General features: G+C 40.4%; 1 protein-coding gene across 2 annotated transcripts in view; it reads right to left on the minus strand.

Annotated features, from left to right (window-relative positions):
• CD109 (CD109 molecule) overlaps nucleotides 1-26,116 on the minus strand; it is a 139,846-nt gene extending 113,730 nt beyond the window's left edge. Inside the window, exons 1-3 of one of the 2 annotated variants that reach the window (XM_003897811.5) lie at nucleotides 25,936-26,116; nucleotides 24,662-24,834; nucleotides 1,919-1,947 (exon numbers count right to left, since the gene is read on the minus strand). In XM_003897811.5, the coding sequence (XP_003897860.2) occupies nucleotides 1,919-1,947; nucleotides 24,662-24,834; nucleotides 25,936-26,009 (276 nt within the window). In that variant the 5' untranslated portion in view covers nucleotides 26,010-26,116. Of the gene's footprint in view, nucleotides 1-1,918; nucleotides 1,948-9,706; nucleotides 12,433-24,661; nucleotides 24,835-25,935 lie in introns of those variants that run through there. The other variant, XM_009205539.3, reaches the window with a different exon arrangement.
• Nucleotides 26,117-27,417: the final 1,301 nt, after the last annotated feature.

The following is a 27,417-nucleotide window of genomic DNA, read 5'->3' on the forward strand; positions in this document are numbered from 1 at the left end:
TGGTCTCGATCTCCTGACCTCGTGATCCGCCCGTCTCGGCCTCCCAAAGTGCTGGGATTACAGGCTTGAGCCACCGCGCCCGGCCCGCTTTCTATTATTAGCAACAGTATATTTCTTAGGAAAGGAAGTACAAATATAATATGTAAGAAACAGAATAGATATAGCATACTAACTAATTTTTATAAAGTATTGTTTGAGAGTACAATATTCTCTATGAACCCCCCAATATAAATATGGTTTCAGAATGTGCTTGACAAGTAACTTTCAAAAGGTACTAAGTGGCCCAGGTGTGGTGGCTCACTCCTGTAATCCTAGCACTTTGGGAGACCAAGGCAGAAGGGATGCTTGAGCCCAGGAGTTTGAGATAAGCCTGGGCAACATAGGGAGACCTGTTTCTACAAAAAATAAAAAATTAGCCAGGCATGGTGGCACATGCCAGTAGTCCCAGCTACTCGGGAGGCTGAGGTGAGAAGATTGCTTGAACCTGGGAGATTGAGGCTGCAGTGAACCATGATTGTGCCACCAAACTCCAGCCTGGCAACAGACCAAGACCTGTCTAAAAAAAAAAAAAAAAAAAAAAAAAAAAAAAAAAATTAAGGTAATAAGCAAACCTGGCTTATGAGGTAATACTGATACTAATCAAGTATGCAATGTGTCAGGGCCTAAGTCATTAGTCATCTGTTCTCAGAAAATTACATATATCAAATTGCACCTGATGTTGGATGCTGTGGTTTACTGTACCGTACATTAAGCATGCAAAGCCCCAAAACAAAGCATAGTAATGAAAGTATAAACTTCTAAATCAAAGCTATAGGAAGATTCATTCGCAAACATTTAATAATCAGGTTTTATGACTCTCTCAACAAAATAATAACCCCTTTCCATTTCTATAGCAAGTGCTACAACACTTCCACATCTCATTGCACTCCAGGACATGTTGTGAGATAAAGATGGTATCTTCATTCTCTTTTCCAAGGCCAGGGCTATGGTGAGGTGAATGAGGCACTTGTCTAAGGTGCAAAATTTAAGGGGGTACCAAAAAACTTAGCAATCAAGCAAATAATATTTTAATACAATATTTTAAAATACCAAAATTAATGCAAAAAATTATAAACAAAAAAGTCGACGCTTTAAACAAAGACAGGGTCAATGTTACTGATTTTTCCTTTTGCCTCAAGTTCTAGTATGTCTCAGCATGGCACTGCTCTTTTCAAGGACAAGGAAACTGAGGAGCAGAGTTCCACACTAGAAGGCTCATTACCACAGAAGTAGGACCAAACCAGTCCAGATGCCTTTTTTTTTTTTTTTAACTTTTATTTTAAGTTCAGGGGTACAAGTGCAGGTTTGTTACATAGGTAAACTTGTGTCATGGGGGTTGTTGCACAGATTATTTCATCACCCAGTTGCTAAGCCTAGAACCCATTAGCGATTTTTCCTGATCCTCTCCCTCTTCCCTCCCTCTACCTTTGCATAGGCCCCAGTGTCTGTTGTTCCCCTCTATGTGTCCATGTGTTCTCATCACTTAGCTCCCACTTATAAGTGAGAATATGTGGTGTTTAGTTTTCTGTTCCTATGTTAGTTTGCTAAGGATAATGGCCTCCAGCTCCATCCATGTTCCTGCAAAGGACATGGTCTCATTCTTTTTTATGACCAGTACAGATTTCTGTGCTAATAGTCCAGGCCAGTTTCCTTCAGTGAAGTCCTCTATTTTACAAGAGGAAAATCTCTGCCAAGAGTTTGAAGAGCCTCATAATCAATCTCCTTGAAATAATATTATTCATAAATAATCTGAAGGCTGAACTAAACTCAAGTCAAATTTATGTGAAATGTGTGAATTGACATAAAATCCAATGAAATATTTATTTAGCTCACTGATGCAATATATTTCTGAAACCAAAATTTTTAAATGAATACTTACTGATGGAAGAGTCAGAGTCTTAAAAGAGCCTAAAAGGAAAACAGAAAAGAAAACAGAGTTAGCACAATTTGAATATGATGATAGAACACAAACCTTCCAAAACTCTCCCAATACTCTTATATGTGTAGATGGAATCATAAATATATTTGGTCAAACCAAAATAACATTTAAATGCCCAGAAGACCCAATAAGTTATTACATATCTTTGTGCCAAATGATTAAAAATCAGGATTAAAAGGGTATCAGTGGGCGAACCCAAAAACATTAGGTTCTGCTTCTCTTTGCCATTATTATTTTTGTTGTCATGGTGCTGCTGCCCTTGTTGCTATTTTAAGATCATACGTGCTTGCGGGGCACTTCACTGTACAGTAGTAGCCTGAAGTTTATTTCTTGTTCTCACAGCCTCGTGATAAAAGAAAAAAGGAAGGCATTAGTCATGTCAGGGGTGAGCTGGGACTCATAACTGACTCATGAGTACTAGGGTGATGCAGACTTTTCTTCATGTAAAGTTTCTATACATAGGACTGCTAATTAAACTCATGCCAATTTCTCATCAGATCCATTTATCTCCGGGGGGAAAATGGTTTCATGTTAAAAATAAAAGAGTACTTGTCCAAAGTTCCTATCGAAGATGGCAGGCCCTTGGGAAATAAAATGGAGCAAAAGATGATTTTAAAGAGAGAGAGGGAAAGAATAGGCCCCGGTTCCTTCATTCATTTAAAAAATAGCACAATGTGCAAGACAGACGTGGTCCCTCTCCTCCAGGAAGCCAAATGGGTCTATCAGGTGAGAGCAGAGGCACCAGGGCAAAGCACAGTACACGGCAGGGGTTAAGCTAGCGGCATCTGGAATCAGACCACATCAAGAATTTGATACATACTGGCCCGTCCTTAAACAAATTACCTGATTCTCCAGTTCAATTTTTTTCATCTATAAGATGAGGATGCTAACAATCATACCAATCTCATGAGGTGGTTGTAAGGAATAAGTGTGTTGATACCGGTAAAGCATATAGAACAGTGCCTGACACATAGAAAACACTTCATATATGTTAGCTATTATAGTGTCAAAAAGCTTGAAGAGTTTTCCATTGGGGATGTCAGTATGCCCCTACAGACATGGTCTTCAAATTTTTATGATAGAGTATTCCATCAATAAAAACACTTAGTATACCTTATCGATGTCAAATTAGATTTATAAAATTATATACATGTATTTTCTCAACCAAAATATTAAACATTAGAAAAACTTTAATTTATAGCCAGGCACAGTGGCTCACACCTGTAATCCCAGCACTTTGGGAGACTGAGGCAGACAGAACACCTGAAGTCAGGAGTTCGAGACCAGCCTGGCCAACATGGCAAAATCCCATCTCTACTGAAAACTACAAAAATTAGCCAGGCATACTGGCATGCCTGTAGTCCCAGCTGCCTGGGAGGCTGAGGAAGGAGGATTGCTTGAACCCAGGAGGTGGAGGTTGCAGTGAGCTGAGATCACATCACTGCACTACAGTCTGGGCAACAGACCGAAACTCTGTCTTAAAATTAAATAAATAAATAAAAAGAAAAAGAGAAAAACTTTAACTTCTTAGCTTTGCTTAATAAAATAATAGAAATAAAAAGTACTACATTTTCTACTTCCATCCTTATAAATGGTCATATATACTCTTAGATGTGTGCACACCCACTTTGAAGACTACCACCCCAGTGGGCCACAATGAAATACAAGTATGTTTTCAGGAACAGATAAGTAACTCAGCACCATCACTTACCACCTAGCACAGATCAGTTCATCTAATAACTGTCATCGTAGGAAGCAAAGAGTAAGATTCTTAAACAACAGGATATTGAACATGGTGTTTCAAAAAGGTGAAGAAGGAAGTATCGTGGAACAGATACATGTAGTACAGGTAGGACAAGGAGCACATTGGAGGGATGAAGGGAAGGCACCTAGAGAAAATGATGCCAGTGTCTAGGGTTGTAGGATATGGAGAAATTAGCCATATGAGCAAGGAGGGGTACAATGTTACAGGCAGAAGAGCAGCAAATGCAAAGCAGTGGAGATCAACCTGAGTCTACTAAACCAAAGAGCTGGGTGAGCAAAGACCACAGACAGAAAGAGAACAGTAGCCAGGAGGCTTGGCCCGATCACAAGGGGCTCTTTGGACAAGATGAGTCCTCACCAGGATTATCCCAGTTGACACTGTTATTCCAGCATCCTGATTTAGCATTGTTCTGGATCTTTTTTTGGTTAGCAAATTATTATTCTAGGATGGGTTTAATGTGCACATAAATTAACTTTGAAAATGTTTTATTCTTTTTTTAATTGACAAGTAATAATTGTATATATTCATAGTATACCACATATAGATGATACATGCATACCTTATGGAATGAGGTATACTTTATGGCATGGCTAAATCACACTATTTAACATGTGCCTTAGTTCACATAACTACTTGTGGAAAGAAACAATTAAAATTTACTCTCAGCAATTTTTAAGTATACAATATGTTGATATTAACCATAGTCACCATGCTGTACACTAGATCTCTTGAAATTATTCCTCCCATATAACTGAATTTTGTGTCCGTTGACCGACATCTCCCCATTCCTTTCACCCTCTAGTAACTGCCATTTTACCCTTTGTTTCTATGAGCTCATCTTTTTCACACTCCACATATAAGTGAGATCACGCAATATTTGTTTTTCTGTGCTTGGCTTATTTCACTTAACATAATGTCCTCCAGGGTCATCCACGTCACTGAAAATGACAGGACCTCCTTCTTTTATAAGACTGAATAGTGTTCCATTATGTATATACAGCACACTTTCTTTATCCATTTATCCATTGATGGACACTAACATTGACTCCGTATCTTAGATATTGGGAATAACCCTGCAGTGGATGTGGGAGTGCAGATATCTCTTCAACATACTGATTTTATATCGTTGGATATACACCAGATGTGCTTTGGGAGTATCTTACCTTGTAGGAAGAAACTTCTGTTCATTAAGCTTACTTTTAATGGGAAAGACTTATTATATTCTATACTGAATTGAAGTGAAATTGAAAAGCCCCAGGATATTTCGGCAAGTAAACTTGGTAAAACCTTCAAAGGAACCATAAAGAGAGACAATTTACAGGGCAAATTTTGTACTGTAAAAACATTTGTGAAGAGAAGCATGGGGCTCTGCAAGCAGACTTTGTGAAATATTTGGGTTGAAACATTTAAACATTGCAATACAGGGGGGGTGGTGGATGGAATTGAGAATACCATCCATATAGCAGAATTTGTTCTGATCTCACCAGATACCTCAGCATGTGTGGAGAGGGTGTTTTCTTAATTTAAAATATTATGGTCGGGTCACTTGAATATTAAAATAAATAATGGGTTACAACCTACTGAATAAAACAAGAATCTATGAGTTCATGCTGATACACAATTAAATACATGACTGAGTGAAAGAGAAGAAAGAGTTATTCCTTACCACAGAATTCCAACTAATAATTGTAGAAGGAATCGTGGAATTCAAAAATTTCACAACTGTCACAAAAATAATGGCAACAATCACCAATCTAGCGTGTACAGGCTAAAGAGAATTGTGAGAAATAATCAACCACTGTTGTTTTAATCTACTAAATCTGGGGGTGGCTTGTTTCACAGCAACAGTTGATTGGAACACTTCAGAAATGAGCAAGATTAACTAGCAACTCTTTAAAGCTGCTCAGTCACATACAGGAGCCTCTAAACACATGTGGCTATTGAGCCACTGAAATAAGCAGCAAGTGTAAAATACACCCCATATTTCTGAGACTTACAACCCAAAAAAAATGTAAAATGTCATGTCAATAACTTTATAGTGATTAAATGTTGAACTAATAATATTTGTAAATTATTGGGTTAAATAAAATATATTATTACAATTAACTTCACCTGTTTCTCTTTTTTTTAGTGTGGCTACTAGAAAATTTCCAATAACTTATGTAGTTGACTTATACTTGTATTGGACAGAACTAGTTTAGGGGATAGAAGACTTAAATTTGTGTTTAGCAACAATAAAACGACCAACAGATCAGACAGAATGCAATTTTTTAGTTATATGAATAAAATAATAATAATAATAGTACTTACCACCTACAGAGTGTTCTAAAGCATTACATATATTAATGGGTTTAAAGCTCACAACAATACTATTAAGTATTATTACCCTTAATTTACAAATGAGAACACTGAGACACAGAGATGTGAAATGACTTGCCCAGGGTCACACAGAGAAAAAGTACTGGGGCCACGCTTCTGACCCTGGCCACCTGTCTCGTGGGTCTGAGCTCCAAACCACTGCTCTGCACTGACTCTGAGTATAAAAAAAAAAAAATAGTTGTATGCACATCAATCAATGTGATACATCATATCAACAGAATGAAGGGCAAAAACCATATGATCATTTCAACGGATACCAAAAAAAGTTGATAAAATTCAGCACCTCTTCATGATAAAAACCCTCAAAAAACTGCATATAGAAGGAACATACCTCAACATAAAGGAGCTATATATGACAGACCCACAGCCAGTATCATACTAAATGGGGAAAAACTGAAAGCCTTTCGTCTAAGATCAGGAAGACGACAAGACTTTCACCACTGTTATTCAACACAGTACTGGAAGTCCTAGCTAGAGCAATCAGACAAGAGAAAGAAACGAAGGGCATCCAAATTGGAAAGAAAGAAGTCAAATTATCCTTGTTCACAGATGATATAATATTTTAATTAATTTATTTTTTAAAGATAAATAGACACAGGGTCTCCCTATGTTGCCCAGGCTGGTCTCAGACTCCCAGGCTCAAGTGATCTGGACCTCCTCCACCTCCCAAAGTGCTGGTATTACAGGCATTAGTCAGCATGCCCAGCCAATATGATCTTGTATTTGGAAAAACTTAAAGATGCCACCAAAACACGATTAGAACTGATAAACTCAGTCTAGTTGCAGGATACAAAATCAACATACAAGAATCAGCAGAATTCTGATCTGAAAAAGAAATCAAGAAAGTAATCCCATTTACAATAGCAGAAAATAAAGTTAAATACCCAGGCATTAACTTAACCAAAGAAGTGAAAAATCTGTACAATGAAAACCATAAAACACTGATAAAAAAAATTGAAGATGACACCAAAAAAATGAAGATATTCCATGTTCATGGATTGAAATTATCGATGTTAAAATGTCCATGCTGCTGAAACCAATCTACAGATTTAAGGCGATCTCTATCAAAATACCAATGACATTCTTCACAGAAATAGAGAAAACAATCCTAAAACTTTTATGGAACCACCAAAGACCCAGAATAGCCAAAGCTATACTGAGAAAAAAAAAAAAAAAGGAGGAATCACATTACCTGACTTCAAATTATACTACAGAGCTGTAGTAACCAAAACAGCATGATATTGGCATAAAAACAGACACATGACCAATGGAACACAATAAACCCAGAAACAAATCCATACACTTACAGTGAACTCATTTTTGACAAAGGTGCCAAAAACATATATTGAGGAAAAGACAGTCTCTTCAATAAATGGTGCTGGGAAAACTGGATGTCCATATGCAGAAGAAAGAAACTAGACCCTATCTCTCACCATACACTAAAATCAAATCAAAATGGATTAAAGACTTAAACCTAAAACTGTGAAACTACTAAAAGAAAATTTTGGGGGAACTCTCCAGGACACTGAACTGGGCAAAGATTTCTTGAGCAATACCCCACAAGCACAGGCAACCAAAGCAAAAATCGACAAATAGGATCACGTCAAGTTAAAAAGCTTCTGCACAATAAAGGAAACAATCAACAAAATGAAGATACAACTGAGAATGAGAGAAAATCTTTGTAACTACTCATCTGACAAGGGATTAATAACCAAAACATATAAAGAGCTCAAATAACTCTATAGGAAAAAAATCTAATAATCCAATTAAAAATGGGAAAAAGATCTGAATAGATATTCCTCAAAAGAAGACAGATGGCTAACAGGTATATGAAAAGGCCCTCTCAACACTATTCATCATTAGAGAAATGTAAATCAAAACTACAATGAGATATCATCTCGCCCCAGTTAAAATGGCTTTTATCCAAAAGACAGGCAGTAACAAATGCTGGTGAGGATGTGGAGGAAAGGGACCCTCGTACACTGTTGATGGAAATGAAAATTAGTACAACCACTGTGGAGAACAGTTTGGAGGTTCCTAATAAAACTAAAAATAGAGCTACCATACAATCCAGCAATCCCACTGCTGAGTATACACCCAAAAGAAAGGAAATCAGTATATCAAAGAGCTATCTGCACTCCCATGTTTGTTACACCACTGTTCATAAAAGCTGAGATTTGGAAGTAACCAGAAGTAACCTAAGTGTCCATCAGCAAATGAATGGATAAAGAAAATGTGGTACATGTACATGATGAAGTACTATTCAGCCATAAAAAAGAATGAGATCCTGTCATTTGCAACAACATGGATGTAACTGAAGGTCATTATGTTAAGTGAAATAAGCCAAACACAGAAAGACAAACTTTGCACATTCTCACTTATCTGTGGTAGCTAAAAATTAAAACAATTGAACTAATGGAGATAGAGAGTAGAAGGATGGTTACTAGAGGCTGGAGAGAGTAGTGAGGGGTTAGAGAGGAAGTGAGGATGGTTAACGGGCACGAAAAGTAGTTAGAAAAATGAGTAAGACCTAGCATTTGATAGCACAACAGGGGGACTGTAGTCAATAACAATTTAATTGCACATTTTTAAATAACTAAAATAGTATAACTGGATTGTTTGTAACACAAAGGACAAATGCTTGAGTGAACGGATACCCCAGTTGCTATGATGTGGTTGTTGACATTGCATGACTATTTCAAAGTATCTCATGCACCCTGTAAATATATACACCTTCTATGTATCCACAAAAATTAAAAATAAAAAAAAAGAATCAGTTGTACTGTTGGTTTTATTATACATAGTTTTTTTGGGGGGGGGAGGGGACAGGGTCTCACTCTGTCACCCAGGTTGGAGCACAGTGGCACAATCATAGCTCACTGCCGCCCCAAACTCCTGGACTCAAGCGATCCTCCTGCCTCAGCCTCCCCAGTAACTAGGACTACAAGCACAGGCCACCACGCCTGGCTAATTATTTTTATTTTTTTACAGAAATGGGGGCTCATTATGTTGCCCAGGCTGCTCTCAAACTCCTAGGCTCAAGTGATCCTTCCACCTTGACCTCCCAAGGCCCTAGGATTACAGATGTGAGTCACTGTGCCTCATCACTGCTTTTTCGTTTGTTTGTTTTGGAGACAGAGTCTTGCTCTGTTGCCCAGGCTGGAGTGTAGTGGCATGATCTCAGCTCACTGCAAGCTCCACCTCCCAGGTTCAAGAGATTCTCATGCCTCAGCCTCCCATGTAGTTGGGACTACAGGCGAGCACCACCACAGCTGGCTGACTTTTTGTGTTTTTAGTAGAGACAGGGTTTTGTCATGTTGGCCAGGCTGGTCTCGAACTCCTAACCTCAAGTGATCTGCCCACCTCAGCCTCCCAAAGTGCTGGGATTACAGGCGTGAGCCACCGGTCCCAGCCCTGGGCCTCACCATTGTTTTTATTATACATATTTTTGATTATAGTAAAAGTTCCACAGACTGGATAGCCTGTTTGTATATGTTGCTATCACCACTTCCTCAATCACAGATGTTCAAAATCTCAGTCATCTTGAACTCTTTTCTCTCCTCAGCTCTAAGTTTATCACTCACCAGAACCCGTGGATTCTTCTTCCATGAAGTTGCCCGTAGAAGAAACTTAGAGTTATACTCTAAGCACTGCAGCAGCGGAGCTAACTCTAAAATAATTTGTGTCATACAGGAACTCTGAAAAGGATATAAAAACTAAACACTTTCCCAACTCATGTCAATTCCTCACACTACACAGTTTTGACATGTTTTGAAGTTGATTCCAAGATCTGAAACATTCCTCTTCAAACGAAAATTAAACAGCAGCCGACTCTGAGATGGTAATTACAATGCAGGAGGTTTACTAAGGAGTATTCAGCGGATCAGCACCTGCAGAAGGGAACGGGGGAAACTGGACTAAGGGAGACAGCAGTGGGGCTGCAATGCAGGCTCCAAAGAGGCATCCACCAGGGCAGCTCAGAAGCAGTCACAGCCAGTGAGAGTTGTCCTGAACTGGGACGAAAGGGCTGGACCTTCATACCCCACATCAATCAGTCACATAATGCAGGCCATCCCCAGGAGGGAGGCCACCACGGGCAAGGCAATTCTCTAGCTGATATAATCATCAGAGGCAACTGGCTCTGAAGGCAGTTGGGCACAACACTCCCAGCAGCTTTCGGGAAAAGGTCCTTCATCCCTGAAGGGCGATCTGGGCCCTAAAACGCAGCATCCACCACAATGTCCCACATTGGAATAAAATAGAAACAAACTGCAGTGAGCTTCGCCCCAACAAACCAGCACCCTCCATTATTGAGAGTTACTTATTTTTCATTGTATTAGGATAAATCATCAGGGGTTGACTATTATGCTAGGTCCATAACTGGAGGAAGTAATGTGCTTCCTTCCTGCCCTGGTCTGATACCAGCTACCACCCACCCACCGGCAGCAAATGTATACAGATGAAGAATGACGGGGGTGGGGGTGGTAATTTATTTTAATCCAATGACATCAGCAAGGAGAAAGCAAAAAAACAGTTGGGAATCTACAATCCAAATGAGGCTCTCAGACATTGACTTATTGGAGGCCAAGTATTCTGGCACTTCAAAACAAGCTAAACAGATTTGAAGTGCAGGAAATCTCATTTCATAGTAGAAGTGTTTTTTGTTTTGCCTTTTGTTTTTAATGCAGCTCTGAATCAAGTCAAATCTTTGAGGAATTCTCTCACTAGAGAGAAGTTGGAAGAGCAGTTCAGCTGCATGCCTGGGTCCTAATGCTCAGACACATGACCTTATCTGTTCACCGATGCAAGAAAGATACAGAGTTAGAAACAGAAGTCCTACCCAGGCCAGGCATGGCAGCTCATGACTATAATACCAGCACTTTGGGAGGGCTGAGGCAGAAGGATCCCTTGAGGCAAGGAGTTCAAGACCAGCCTGGGCAACATGGTGTGACCCCATCTCTATTTAAAAACAAATAAAAATACAAAATACAAGGACTCTTCCCAAACGCTATACTGTAGGGACAGAGATGTCCCACCCACCCCTATTTCTTGCTGGATCCAGGGAGCGACTCAGAGGATGTGTGGACACATCCAATCTAAGGCCTACTCACTGGTCTCATGTGTTATTATTAAAAGGTCGATTTTAAGTACTTGACATTTTTTTCTGCTGATCTTCCCTTTAAATTTACAAATACAGCTTGGAATTTCCTAGGCACTTCTGAAGTCCTAGCATAGGACTTATTTGAAAGTTCTATTCATTTAGAAATAATTTACACAACCAAAACACAAAATCGGGAGCAGCAGGGAGGAGAATGGGGGAAGTATAGATGAGAGAGGAATAATAATCTCTTTCTCTGCTGTTGCTAGGTTGAGAATTAAATAGATAGTATTTGCAAATTGTTGTGAACATTTTTCTCCCTTTTGGCGAGGCTCCATTCAGACACGGGAAACGGTCACCACCTCTTGAAACCCAGTACGGCACTCTTTTAAATCACTAACTAAAGACACACTCTGTTATGTAAGGTTCCTCTTAGCATTTTTATAGACAACTTTATAAAACTCCAATCATTTCTGTGTATAACCAGAGACAGTCAATCTCAAATCCCTTTCAGATGCTTTCTCCTTCCCAGTGCTGCTTAAGCAACTCGGAAGAAACCTTGTTTGAAGACTTCGCATTTGGCACAGCCTGAGAACTGGCCGTTTGATTTACAAATAGAGTCAAAGCTATTTTTAAATTGTGTAATAAGCATACACAAAAACTAACCTTTCCTTAACTTTTTAAACATACTCGGTAATACCATTATATGCTGCCTCTTCTGACATCTGTCCTCACCAAATAGCTTTGGAAAATCATTGAAGGAAAGGAGTACTGTGTAAATGGAAATCCAACTAGGTACAGAAATACTCTCTATGAAAAAAAAAAAAAAGTGGATTTTCCACTATATATATATATATATATATGCCTGACTTAGTGTTTGCTGCTTAATTATTTTTGGCAACCTTTTGCTACTCAGTCTCATGCAATAATACATTTAAATTTATTATCACTTTTTTAGCTGAAAATTTTGATCTCTTTATCAATTTACTAAATTTTTTTCCTCATGCTTCAGCATTCTTTGATCTACAGATAAACAAGGTGAGAAATAGGGGTTTTCGCCCACAAATTCATGGAAAACAAAACTTTAAAATACAATTTTTTTTTGTTTTTTGAGACGGAGTCTCACTTTGTTGCCCAGGCTGGAGTGCAGTGGCATGATCGCGGCTCACTGCAACTTCTGCTTTCCAAGTTCAAGCGATCCTCCTGCCTCAGCCCCCCTAGTAGCTGGGATTAAAGGTATGAGCCACCATACCTGGCTAATTTTTGTATAAAATACAATATTTTTTAGACAGTGAAATAATAGACATTGGAGATTCATATGGCAGGCAGGTGAGGGATAAGAAATGACTTAATGGATACAACATACACTATCTGGCTGATGTTTATACTATAAGCCCAGACTCCACCACTACCCAAAATATCCATGTAAGAAAACTGCACATGTACTCCCTAAATCTATAAAAATAAAAAATTTTAAAAACTTAAAGTAAGATTTAAAAATACAATGTTTCTGCTTCACAGTTTAATGTCACTTTAAGGCAAAATAACTATTGGGGAAATTCAATTTACACAGAAAACACAAGTATTCTGAGCAAAACAAAACCAAACAAAAAAATCTCCTTTCATCCCTTACATACTCCTTTTATATTTTTCTCTCTTGTTTCCCTTTGCTTACAAATATCTTAATAAATTTGAGTTTCATAAACAAAGTTTTGTTCCATTTAGACTGCTGAGTAAAAAAAAAAGCAGGTCAAACACAAACCTACTAAAAGTAAAATAAATAAAATGGTACACTATAAAGTAAATGTTACGTTAAGTACAAATGAAAAACCCAAAGTCAAGCAAGGTTCTTGGCTGCTAAATGTACAAGGCATTCTCTTTTTTTTTTTTTTTTTTTTTTTGAGACAGAGTCTCGCTCTGTCACCCAGGCTGGAGTGCAGTGGCCGGATCTCAGCTCACTAGCTCACTGCAAGCTCCGCCTCCCGGGTTTACGCCATTCTCCTGCCTCAGCCTCCCGAGTAGCTGGGACTACAGGCGCCCGCCACCTCGCCTGGCTAGTTTTTTGTATTTTTTAGTAGAGACGGGGTTTCACCGTGTTAGCCAGGATGGTCTCGATCTCCTGACCTCGTGATCCGCCCGTCTCGGCCTCCCAAAGTGCTGGGATTACAGGCTTGAGCCACCGCGCCCGGCCATACAGGGCATTCTTAATGGCAGGGTCAGCAATCCACAGCCTACAGATCCAGTCTGGCCCACGCCTGTTTTTTGTACAGTTCATGAACTAAGAATGGGTTTGCATTTCTAAATAGCTGGGGGAAATATCAAAAGAAGAATAGTATTTCGTGATAAGTAAAAATTATATGAACTCAAAATTTCAGCATCCGTAAATAAAGTTCTGTTGGTACACAACCATGCTCATCTGTTTACGCACCATCTACAGCTGCTTCCAAGCTATAAAGACAGAGGTTAGCAGCTGCAATAACGACCTGAAGGTTGGCAAAACCTACATGCTTAGCATCTGGCCCTTTACAGAAATTTTGCTGACCTCTGTGGCTCTTTTTAGGGAGATTTTCTTCTTCCTCAAGGGATAAGGAATAAGGTTGAAGATCCACCTAAGCCAAAATGAGTCATCAGCAGGGAAACTTGGACTCATGCCACAGGCTCATGGTCAGGCATCAGTATTAATATCTGATAGTGGGAAACACCAGGTACAACATAGTTAACATTCCCTGAGTGTTTTCTATGTACCAAGCATTGTGATAAATGTTTTAAAGATGTGCACTAAAAAAAAAATAGAAATAAGTGGGTGAAATTAATTTTAATAACATATTTTATTTAACTCAATATGTCCAAAATATTAACATTGAACATGAAATCATTATTTTAAAATCACAAGTTTTACTGCATTTCTTGGAGCTAAGTATTCAAAATCCATTGTGTATTTTATACTCATGGCACATCTCAATTTGTATGAGCCACATTTCAAGTGCTCAAAAACCACATGTGGCTAGTAGCTACCATATTGGATGATACAGCTCTTAAGTATTATCTCATTTAATCCTCTCAACAATGCTATGAGGTGGGTACTATTATTAGGTGATGCTAGGGTTCAATTTCAGTATGGTTTCCAAGCACCCATTCTAACCCACTATGCCTCCCAAAAAGTGCAGGACAGACCCAGCTATTCCTTCCAAAATAGTAGTGCAAACATAGCCTCATATTCCTTCTCTCCTTGTTCCTCCTCTGTAGCTTGCTGCACTCTCATTTACTATTTGGATACACCCACTCTTTCATCTTTCCTCTCTTATCCATGTTTTTACTACCTCAAGCCCCTATGTAGCTCTGTAGGTTACCATTCCTCTTCGACCATTCCTCTTCAACTGATCCATAAATAAAATGTATGGATGGGCTGCAGAATCCTTCACAGCATTCATACCACATTCCCCAACTCCCATGTCCATGGCAGACACAGCTAATTCATCCAGCTCTCTAGTCCAGAAAACCCAGACTTGACTTTGAAACTGTCAACACAGCACTCCAATCACCCTCTACAATCAACTTGGGCTGACACATCAAATGAAGCCTACTCTGCTTCCCTGCGAAGAGCATGGGCACAAGAACCTCGTGTGGTCACCAAATATTTGTCACCCTGCATTGTGCCATATGTAGTTTGGTGCTGAATAAATTTCAAGTGCTGAGAATAATAAATTCCCCATCTTATCTATATTCCTGAAGAGCTTTAACATATATTGCAATGAAACTTAAGTTTGTAATACTAAATCATTTCTGCCAGTTACATTTTCATAAATGTAAATTCCTAACACAGCCCTGCCAAAAGGGAGCTGCTACGTGTTCTTTAAAAATGTTCCTCTCCATTTATTTCCAAGCTCTTTACCAGTCTGGTTTTCGGATTTTAACTTATGAATCGTTTCTTCAGAACTAACAACCCACAGACCTGCCATCTACCTACCTACTGCTACCTCCTCCACCAAATCTTTGACCAATTTCACCCTGAACCTTGCAAGGGAAGAAAATCACCTCAAAGAATTCTCCAAGGGAAGTGAAGAGTGGAAGAGATAGAGCCAGACCAAGATCCACTTTAATCCTCCTCGCCAAGTTTTATCATTGCACCTTTCGTATGCTAGTCATCTTGGCCCAGACCAAGAGATGGTGAATTACAAATTCACTGACAACCATGGCAGTAATAAAGTAATTCCACCCAGTCCTCTTGAGCTTCAACTGAGGCATATCTTCATGGTAAACAGCCCTTTCCTCTTCTCTTTCCCCTCTGTGTTAGCTCCCCCAGATATGAATATGACTTTCAGCCCCTGTATTCCAATTTCCTACAATCCAATGGTGACCCAGTTCAGGGCACCACCAGGGAAGATCTCCAATCCTGTGTTTCTCTTTCCGGTGTGCCACTACTTTTAACTTTTACCCCCATTTCCTATAAAGTGGTGGCCAGATCTGTGCAATTTACAGGTGGATAGATAAGTTTTCCTAAAACTGTATTTCAATTTTATTCTTCGTCTCAATTTCACACCTCAAAATATTTCTTTCCTTACTGATTCTCTTCTATTTCTTTCTTTCTTCAAAGAAGAAAGTATGAGGGTTTTTTAAGGATAATCCACTTCCCTCTGCCCCTAATACTGAGCTCACCCCTTCTAACCCAGGAATTATCCACCCTCTCCTTTGCCTTAACCACTTTCACCTTTCTAATGTGCCTTTTGAGGGAACATCCACCTCTCTCCTTTCAACCACCAAACTTCTGGAAAGAATAAATTCTGATTATATTTATCACCATCCATTTATTCCTTCAAATTTGCTTTTGCTCCCAACATTCGACTTAAAGCCACTTGCTTAAGGGTCACCAATGTTCTTTCCTCTGTCCTCATCTCTTCTCTGGCCTTCTGAGAGAATTGATACTATTAAACCTTCCTTCTTGGAACTTCTTCTTCCCTTGACTTCTGAAACATTTTCAATCTACCCTTCTCTGACTGCTCGTTGTCTATTCTTTTCTTTTCTTTTCTTTTTTTCTTCCTGAGACAGGGCCGTGCTTTGTTACCCAGGCTACAGTACAGTGGCACTATCGTGGCTCACTTGTAGCTTTGAACTCCCAGGCTCAAGAAATCCTCCCGCTTCAGCCTCCTGAGTAGCTGGGACTACAAGCACATGCTACCACATCCAGCTAATTTTTTTTATTTTTAGTTGAGATGAGGTTTCAATATGTTGTCCAGGCTGATCTCAAACTCCTGGGCTCAAGCGATCTGCTCGCCTCAGCCTCCCAAGTTGCTGGGATTACAGGCATGAGCCACTGTGTCCGGTCTTCTCCCTTTCATTAACTTATTTTCCTCTTTCCAAGCTTCTCTCAAAAGTCTTGTTCTTCCCATGAGCTCTGTCTCCCTTGTGCATCTTATGTATTTCCAGGACTTCAAAATACTGTCTACCTCTATGAAAACAATGCCTAAATCTCTCTCCCCAGCTGCAGTTTCAAAACTATCTGCTGGACATCTCCACCTGGATGTCTCCCCAAACTCATATCCAAAGCAGAATGAAACATCTTTTCAAAAGATATATACACAAACCCCTACTCCTTTTCTTAACTGCCACACCTAGCCAGCAGCTCTTTCCTCCGGCACACCCTTCCTGTCTCTAGTACAGGAAGTAACTGTTCCCTCCAAATGCCAAATATGTCAGCAGAGATGGGACATTTATGAATGGACATCTGTATAGCTCTGGAAGTAAAAGGTAACAGTACCAGGCACAGGGTCACATACAAGAAGCACTGTTTACAAACCACATTGAATTTTTTATACAAAAAATAAAAACTCCTCCAGCCTTCTGCACTATTAATATTATATTATCCTTCTGGGACCTCGGAATCTCCTCCAGTGCCTTCCTTTCTCTTATTCCCCACTCCCCATTCACTCATGTTTCACATACAGCAAATAATCAATAAATAATACATTAATGAGAAGAAATGTCTGTGGGGAAACAACTAGTTTCAGCATTGTAAAGCCCTCTTCACAGGACATAAAGGATCAACAGTAACCCAGCCCAAATTCTTATGGGATCTGTTTTCTATTTCCACCACAACCCTTCAGTGAGTCACTAGGACAGTGACTCATTCAGTGCTAGAAGAGGAGCAGCACAGGTTTAACTTGGAGTTTAAAGAATCAGTGTGTTCATTTTTAACTTCACCCAATCATTGATTCACAATCAAACCCCAAGTCATGTTTCTCCGTGGCTGAAAGCGAACACCAGCGCTTAGGGTTGAAGGCTGCTTAAAAGCAAACATGAAAGTCCAGGAGGAGCCTTCCCTCCGCTGCCATGAATCATCACAGGCTTGCAGGGGCATGCTACTCACCCTTGAGCTTTCCAGCATTTGGTCGAGCACAATTTGTGAGATACCAAAAGGCAGTTGTTCTCATTCTAATGTGACTAAGAATCACCTGTGGTGATGGCAGAATATAAAGGTTAGATTCTTTTTTTTTTTTTTTTTTTTGACAGAGTCTTGCTCTGTCGCCCAGGCTAGAGTGCACCAGTGCAATCTCGGCTCACTGCAGCCTCTGCCTCCTGGGTTCAAGCGATTCTGCTGCCTCAGCCTCCCGAGTAGCTGGAACTATAGGCGCGCGCCACCACACCCAGCTAATTTTTGTATTTTTGGTAGAGACAGGGTTTCACCATGTTGGCCAGGCTGGTCTTGAACTTCTGGCCTCAAGTGATCCACCTACCTTGGCTTCCCAAAGTGCTGGGATTAAAGGAGTGAGCCACCACACCCAGCCCAGATTCTTGATTCTTACGCATGTCTTGAGGAAGGCCATGAATCAACCTTTTTAATAAATACAATTTGCACTTTGAGAAACACAGCAACAGAATTTAGTTTTTAAAAGGTCTGTGAAGCTTCTAACCCAGCCCCCATCCCTTATACAGAACCATTAGTGCATAAAGAGCAACTCCACCTTGAGCTAAAATAAGAAACTTTTACAAGATGCAAGTAAGCATTTTTAAACTCCTTAGTTAGCCTTATTTTCTTCCATATCAGAAGAATCAGCATTTGTAAATATATCTTAGGTCTTAAGCTCAGCTCTCCATATGTCAGGAAAGTTTCGTAGCATATAATGGAAATAGCACTGGACTGCAAATTTGGGAACCTGCAATCTGTTTCAACCTGAATTCTGCCACCAATAAGTGATTTGACCTTGGGAAAATCCCCAGATCCCATGCCTCACCTCAGTCTCCTCAGCCATATATTAGGTGATTGAATTGGCTTATCTTTGAGGTCCCCTCCAGCTCCAAAACTCTATGAGGCTGAAAGTAAACTAAGAGGAGAGCTAGCATTTCATCTTGTAATTCTTTCTATTCAAATTAGATTTCATAAGATCCAGGTCTACACTACTGCAAGCAATGTGAAAATGATTATAGTGGAAGATGACTATGCAACATTGCATCAATATCCCAAAATCAAGGAAACAAAAATACTTCACTCTCTTCCCAGCAATAGAAAACCTTATTGTCTCTGGACCTCAGATACAACTAACTTCAAATTCAGGCTTCACCATTTACTAACTGGGTTAACTCAGAAAAACTAATTGTTCTCTCTTTGCCTCAATTTCCTCACCTCCAAAATGAAGACAAGAGTATCTACTTCATCAGGTGTTAAAATTAAATATTGTGCATAAAGTCCTTGGTACTATGAGGAAACTGGATATTTAATATGTTAAATCCCTTCCAATCCCTTCCTAGGGGTGTGTCTTTTATAGAGCTCCCAGTTCAAGACCATCACAATAGGTGATTAATAATTGCCTTCGACATAAACTGTTGCTACTCTCTTCTAGTAACAATAGCTACCATTTTCTTGAATAATTCCTTTGTGTTAAGTGCTTTGAATATGTTACCTCATTTAATCCTCACAATATCCACATAATTGTATAAGGCAGAAACCACTATTTTTCAGATGATGAAACTGAAGCCTGGTGAGATCATGACTGCCCACAGCCACACAACCACTAAGTGGAATGGCCAGCACCTGTGCCCAGGTAGCCAGGCTCCAGAGCCCAGGCACATCGTGATTACGCTGTGGTCCTTTATTCTCAAGCACCACCTACCTGTTAATATACATCACACACAATAGCAAAGACGATGTGTGAATGAAAAGCCTACACCCTTTAAAAATAATTCTCACATAACTGCAGGTTCAGACTGAGTTCTGTTGGCAAAGCTGCCTGTGAAAACCTGCTCTGGGAGATCTGCCCACACATTACACTAATTAATCTACTTTCATAAAGACCATGGGACTGATTTTTATCTACGAGGCATGAAATGCATGTTCAGGACCTTTGTTTCCACCAGAAAACCATCCTAACCGAACTGGATGATTTTTTAAAGTTTTTCAGCTAATATCTCAATTTTTAAAAATTTCCCACCCTTACTGAGCCAAGATGGAAAATAAAATATACCACAGTCAATGTGAGAAAGACAACAAAGGAAAAAAACATATTTTTTAAAAAATCTTTTAAAAAAGAAGGTTAACACTCCATTAACTCTCCAGAATTTTAGGGCAAAAAGAAAAAGCAAGTTATTAAAGGCTATAGACACATTTATAGAGCACATCCCACCCCAATAACTCAATGGGAAGATGGAAGTAGGCTTGGCAGCATTTAAAAAATGGTGCTACCAAACCAGCAGGCACTTACCAGGAGACGCCCATGCAGAGTCCCCAGATTTTTCGGTAGGCATTTTCGATTTCGCTTTTTGGGAGTTTTTGGTTTGGGGGGTTCTTTTGTTTTTGTTTTTGAGATATAATCTCACTGTGTTATCCAGGCTGGTCTCAAACTCCTGGGCTCAAGCAATCCTCCCACCTCAGCCTCCCAAGCTCTCTCTCGGATTATGGTTGTGAGCCACTGCACTCAGCCTCTAGGATTTTTTTCTTAAACCAGGTTTACATGAAACTAATGATGATGAATTCATTAATGAGGGAGAAAGGCTATATTCTTTATTACTTGAAGTGACTCTTGTTCAGGAAAACTACTGAAAGTTTACAAATGAAAATGTCAAATTGTAGCAAAAGAAGGGAAAATAAAACAGAAATTATGGTTTCAAGGACATCACAAAAATTAAATTATTTTATATGCCTTACAGATGAGAGGACAGTTCTCAAAATGTTCGTAACTTTTTTTCCTTGATTTGGCATGGAACTCCAGAGCAACCTCACAGTAAGGAAAAAGAAAAAAATATATATATATAGGAAGAGATAAAGGGACAGACTCACTCTCCACCCAATACAATAGTCTGACTTGATTTTAAATGCCAATAGCTGCGCCATCTTCTCTCCTCTGGTAATTATTACCTGCTGAACTTTTACTATGTTTTTGTCAATTATGTTTATTTAACTAACTCTTTATGCAAAGGAAGATATGATTAGGAACATAGTTCTAATCACTGTGGAGATGATGGCAATGATGCTGATGGTGGTAGACGTGGTGACAGTGGTGACAGTGACAAGCAATCTTTTGAATCTCACTACTAGAAAGGCATTGATACACTTTTCCAGAACTCTGCAAAGTGTAGCAGAAATACTTTTTCTAAAGGTCTATTAATCACCAAAAAAAAGCCCATAATCGCCGGGCACGGTGGCTCACACCTGTAATCCTAGCACTTTGGGAGGCCGACGTGGGCAGGTAACAAGGTCAGGAGTTCAAGACCATCCTGGTTAACACAGTGAAACCCCGTCTCTACTAAAAATACAAAAAATCAGCCAGGCATTGTGGCACACGCCTGTAGTCCCAGTTACTAGGGAGGCTGAGGCAGGAGAATCGCTTGAACCAGGGAGGCAGAGGTTGCAGTGAGCCAAGATCATGCCACTGTACCCCAGCCTGGGTGACAGAGCGAGACTCCATCTCAAAAAAAAAACCTACAATCAATCCCCAATAAATACAGGATTAATGTATTTTTTAAATGAATAACAGTAATATAACCTACACTCCTGGCCATAAAAGTGGAAATGTAAATAAAATCTCCCCCATATCTGTCAAACAAACAAATGAACTCTTCCCTAAAGAAATGCCATACTTTTTCATCTTTATTAAATACATTTTCCATTTGAACCCTTTAGTTATTACTATTTCTGATGCAAATTGAGACAGAAATCTATTGTGGTTTGGGTAAAACACCTCCCTACCCTGAGGATTTCTAAGAAGTCCAGAACTGCTGGAAATAAGCTACTAAGAAACAGTCCACTGCCTTACCCAGCTCTACTACCAGATAAATCTTGATTAAAACCAACCTTCTGTTGGGGGGGTGGGGTGGCTCAAAAGAAAATGATGAAACAATCAGGCTCACACCTATAATCCCAGCACTTTGGGAGGCTGAGGTAGGAAGATCACTTGAGCCCAGTAGTTCAAGACCAGTCTGGGCAACATAGCAAGACCCCATCTCTACCAAAAAAAAAAAAAAAAAAAAATTTAAACCTAGCCAGGCGTGCTGGCACTTGCCTGTAGTCCCAGCTATTCAGGAGGCTGAGACAGCAGGATCACTTGAGCCCAAGAATTCCAAGTTGCAGTGAGCTATGATTTCACCACGGCACTCTGGCCCGGGCAACAGAGTGAGACCCTGTCTCTTAAAAACAAAAGGTATTTATTTGTTGGTGTTTATGTGATGGAGAAAAAAACAAAACACGAATCCACATCCAGATACTTGAAGATCCAGACCCCTGATTTAGAAGTCCTGGTTTATCTACATATGTTACAACTGGAGAAGCCAAATAAAGCAAAGGAAGTGAAGACAAGCAGGGAGAAGTGTCTTGATCCTCAAGTCCTCACATTACAGGAAGCATCTGCTCTGAGAACAGTAACTCCCAGCCTCTGATAATACAGTAACATTCTCCTTTGAAAGAGGAGAGTGCTCCTAGCAATGCCATTGTCAATGAAACTCTATGTCGATACAGTCAAAAACAGCCCACGAAAGAAGCAGCATTTTCCCTTTTTCCTTTCCATAGATCCACTCTGCTCCCAGGACAGCTTTGCCCCACCCAGTCTTGAGTACTCGAACTTTCCCATGGGCATATGAGGAAACCTTCTCCCAAAAGAAGATCTAAGAATAAAGTTGAAAACCAACCCACAACAACATGCACCCCCTTTTGTTGCAAAAAAGAGAGAGACTGATAATGGAGATTACAGAAAAGACCTAACAGGTGAAATTCTAAAATTAGAGTATGTAAATGTCCAAGCAAAGCTCAAATATTTATCAAAAACATCTGTATATAGGCCGGGCGCGGTGGCTCAAGCCTGTAATCCCAGCACTTTGGGAGGCCGAGATGGGCGGATCACGAGGTCAGGAGATCGAGACCATCCTGGCTAACACAGTGAAACCCATCTCTACTAAAAAATACAAAAAACTAGCTGGGCGAGGTGGCGGGCGCCTGTAGTCCCAGCTACTCGGGAGGCTGAGGCAGGAGAATGGCGTGAACCCGGGAGGCGGAGCTTGCAGTGAGCTGTGATCCGGCCACTGCACTCCAGCCTGGGCTACAGAGCGAGACTCCGTCTCAAAAAAAAAAAAAAAAAAAAAAACATCTGTATATATTCTGGACCTCTGCATTGCAGGAAAACTGCCACACTAGTGGAGCCAATATTATAAATTCTTTTTTTCCTTTTACTTTTATTTTAGTTTCAGGGATACATGTGCAGGTTTGTTATATAGGAAAATTGCCTGTCATAGGGTTTTAGCGTACACATTATTTCATCATCCAGGTGATAAGTGTGGTACCCAATAGGTGGTTTTTCAATCACCTCCCTCTTCCCACTCATAATTCTTAATGAATAAACAATGAATGTGGAACTACCTTACATATTATGTCCTGTTATTTAATATTTCAATATTTTCTTTAGCAACTATCATAAGATCAGGAGTTATTCATTTTCAGAAATGATAGTTCAATAATGAAAGTTGAAGTCTGCCCCCATGTAAAAAGGAAATGGGCTTTCTGCATCCTCTTCTGCAATATTATTATACTAATAATATTAGCAATTGTTTATTGTATGCCTAAGAGGTACTACATACAGATTTTAACTTTATAACTGCCCTGGGAAGTCAATTTCATTATTTCCATTTTATAGACGAGGAAACTGTGGCTCAAAGCAGTTAAGTAACCTACCTAACATCACACAACTAGTAGCAAAGTAGTACCAGGATTCAAACTCAGATCTTAAGGGCTAACCTATACTTCCCCTCCAGGGAAATAAGACCTCCCACTTCCCTGACATTGCTTCTATGAGGGACAAAGTGACTTGCCCCTACACACACCATCTCGTCCTGACTCCTATTCCAAATATACCTACCCAGTGAACTTCCAGTGGGGAAAGAACCACAGATGCAGATAAACTTTTACTTTTATTTCATTTCATGATGGTGTTCATTTCTCTATGCTCGTAGAGAATAAACACTTCTATAATGAACCGTTACGGAATACCATCCACCCTTCATTACATGCCTTAAATGATTTTTTTAAAAATAACTCTTAACTTTACAAAAATGTATGTCTCAGCCAGGCACAGTAGCTCATGCCTGTAATCCCAGCACTTTGGGAGGCCAAGGTGGGTGGATCACTTGAACTTAGGAGTTCGAGACCAGCCTGGGCAACATGCTGACAGCTTGTCTCTAAAAATAATTATAATAATCTAAAAAAGGAAAAAAAAAATGCAATAAAAGTTCATTTTAATGAAAAAAGTTTTAAGTATTTACCTCTTCCCCCCAAAATTATTTTTCCCTTAGTACTGAAAAAGAAGACATTCATTGGCCCAATTTAATCTTGGGCCATGTTAGAACCCAGACTTGAAACAAGAACCAAACTTGGTTCTGTTACAAATGGCTCCCACTTTCACACTATTTTCTTTTTTTCTTGTTACTTTAAAACTTAAGAAATATTCCATAAAACTGGATTTTAACTACTGTGTAGTTTTTCCTCTCCTTCCCACAGGCCTATTCTGTAAAATACTTTGCACTCAATAAATATGGTTTTGTGTTAGAGACTAACCCATTTCCTCTTCTGGGGCACACACTAGCCTACATTTCCCATCCTCTTTTGCCTATACATATGAGCATTAGTGATGTGAGCTATTTCTAGGCCTATCCCATAAAAACCTTCTACATGCTCTTCCCATGCTCTTCCCCTTCTCCCATGAAGAAACTCCATGCTCTTCCCCTGCAGTCTTGGGAGCCACATGATGATAATGGAGCCACAAAATGGAAGGAACCTGGGTCTCTGAATCTGCACTTGGAAGACCATCCGGGAACACTATCTAGGGCTTTATACGAGTGAGAATTAAAAGTATATTAGGTAAGTTACTGCAAATTTGGGGTTTCTCTGTTATACTACCTAACACATAACCTTATTAACATATTCCAATTATTACTGCAGAAGGGTAAGACTTTATGCTGTTTATCTTACCTTTTTCAAAGACTCCTTCTGCTTCCAGGACAGAGACAGTGAGGTTTGATGCTGTCTTGAGCAGCTCCGCCTTCACAGTGACCTGTGAGGGGCAGTGTTCCAGAAGCTCCACCCCAATAGTCACATTTCCTCCGGGCCTGATGATCCCTGGGGTTGTCACCAGAAACCGGGGCCTAAAGAGTTCCCAACAATGGAAAAACAAAGTTTCTTATCCTCACATCTCCTCTCCTTTGTGACCCTCAGATTTCCTAGTGCGATAGGCACTCCATACTGTGCCAATTGCAGTCGTTTCCGTTAACATTGCCCACTGCTCTATTTAGCAACTGCATTGAAATGCTACTGAAACAACAATAATTCCCATAAATCAATTTTAATGCAGTAATTCATGCATCACTACTAGAGGAAGGCCTGTGTTATTTCTATTTTATAAACCACGAACAGCACAGAAGGAACCATGATGTAAATGGCTTGCACCGGGGCATACTGGAGTTATTGGCAAAGCAAGTCTCTAAGCTTCTTTCTCCTTTACAGACGACCTTATCCCAGCGTGATTATTTTCTTGTTGTTGGTGGTGTTTAAGATTTTGCCTGTTTCTTATTCAAACCTTTATGTTTGAGTTTGCTGCCCAACGAGGATAAAAAATTATTTAACCAATACCGTTGATTGAAATATACCATTTGAAAATAAACTACAACTGGTGAAAATTCCAGGTATAACGGATCATAAAAAGAAGTCACTAAAGGAGCACTTTCTCCGCTTTAATTAGGGGTTAAGCCTCAACTACAGAAATCTTTAGGAATGAATGGGGCTTTCCATTATTGGGTGCTGTTATCTTCCTATAATGTCTGCCCGTGAACCCATACATCAGTCCCCTCCGCCACACTTTGGCAATGCTAAGGTTGAGACATCTTGATTAGAAAAAATACATCATGTCTTTGAGAGAAGAAACGCAATTTGGGAGCAAAAAGTTGAAAAGCAAAAGGCAGAGGCAACGTGAACTAAAAATAAAATGACTCTTCTTCAGAAAGTTGTTATGGCCAGGGAGACGCTTAAACAACTTCATGAGCAGAGAAAGTAACTGTCCCATGGAGAGCCACGCTGAAGCTACATATGGTCAAACTCCCAGGCCAGTGCCAGGCTGGGGACTGCAGCCGCGCGGGCGTTTCCCACCCGCTGCGGCACAGCAGCCGCCACCTCCCCGAAGCCCCGGCCCAGAGCCACAGACCGGCCCAGGCCCGCGCGCCCGCGCGCCCCCCGCGCGCCCACGTTCCTACCCGCGGGCCGCGGCCAGCGCGGCGGTGCACACGCAGAGGAGGTGGGCGGCGGTCAGGAGCGGCGGGCCCTGCATCTCGACGGCGTCTGCAGGGGCTACACTCCGCTGCCGGGGAAATTCGCGGGCACCGTGGGGTGTGGCTTGCCACCTCCTCCCTGATTTTTTTTTCCCTCTTAATTCGAGTTTAGTAATCTGAAATGGGCGCGCCTAACAGCAGAGTAAGAGATCTAAATTGAGACAGGACTTGGAGGCTCCACCCCTCCCATCCCCATTACAATGGCGCTTCTCGCTGCTGTGGAAAAACATCGCCAATCCAGGGGGTGAGAAAGCAGTCGCTAAACGCAGGCGGCCCCACCTGGCCCCGGCGTCCCGGCTGGCCGCAGAGAACAGAGCGCGCCCACTTCCCCGGCCCACCGGGTTCCTCAGGGTGTTTACACTAGCGCTGTACCAACGATGCCCAGGGTGAGTAAACAGGCCCATCCTTGTGAGGAGAAATTCACAGCAGCTATGTGAAGTGGAAAAAAGTCAATCATTGTCCTCCAGACTATGAGTCAGAATTTTAGAGAAACGGCACACACACACGCACACGCGCGCCAAACCGGGTCATATTTCCTGGGTAGTTACTTAATGTATATGAATAGAAACAGAGAAAAACTATTTTTCTTTAAAACAAAAAATGAGGTCTACTGCTTTCCTTTCCAGGAAAATGTTATGGTTTCTCACCTAAAAAAAAAAAGAAGAAGAAGAACAAAAAGAAGAAAAGAACTGGCACTGCAGACGTTAGGTGTTGCTACTTGGAACCTTGAAAAAAAATAAGAAGATGCCTTTATGTTTTTGCTACAGAAAGAATTCGGTAGAACTGTAAAGCTTGGAGCAATCTGTCTGAACACAATTAGGGTTCGGGTGGCTCTCCTGTCAGAATGAAGGCCAGTGGCCGGTGGTGCCCAGGAGTTATTGATGCCCAACTCTTCCTGGCTTGTTTGCAGCTCCTCTCCCCTGCTCTCTGGCACTGCCACCATCTTCAGATGACTCAGGTTTCACCATGACTACACCATAAAAGCAGGGAACTGCCAGAAACTGTTGGAAAACAGACACATTCAGTCCCTGACAACTTAAACTTTCTAATTCATAGAGGGGTTTTAGAAGGTAGCATTCTAATATGGGGCAAAATGCAAACGAAAAAGAAGTCAGCAAAAAGATGTCTCATGACAAAGCTATGTGCTAAATAAGGAAAAGTGAGAAAGTAGCACCTAGACACACTGTGGTTTGGGGAGTCCAGAAACTTGCTTTCCTCCCTTTCCTGTTCCACCCCTTTCTCTCCCTGCTGAACAGCTTGCAAAGGTCCTTATGTCGTTTCCTACAGGCAGCCTATCTTTAGTGTCCAACTTCCTTTGCAGGCAGGACTTAGGAAAGACCAAAAGTTTCTGTGTGGATCCCTGGGTGCTGACCTGTTCCTGACACAGCTGTTACTGCTGGTCTCCTC

Source organism: Papio anubis, chromosome 6 (genome assembly GCF_008728515.1).
Source record: "Papio anubis isolate 15944 chromosome 6, Panubis1.0, whole genome shotgun sequence".
NCBI lineage: Eukaryota > Metazoa > Chordata > Mammalia > Primates > Cercopithecidae > Papio > Papio anubis.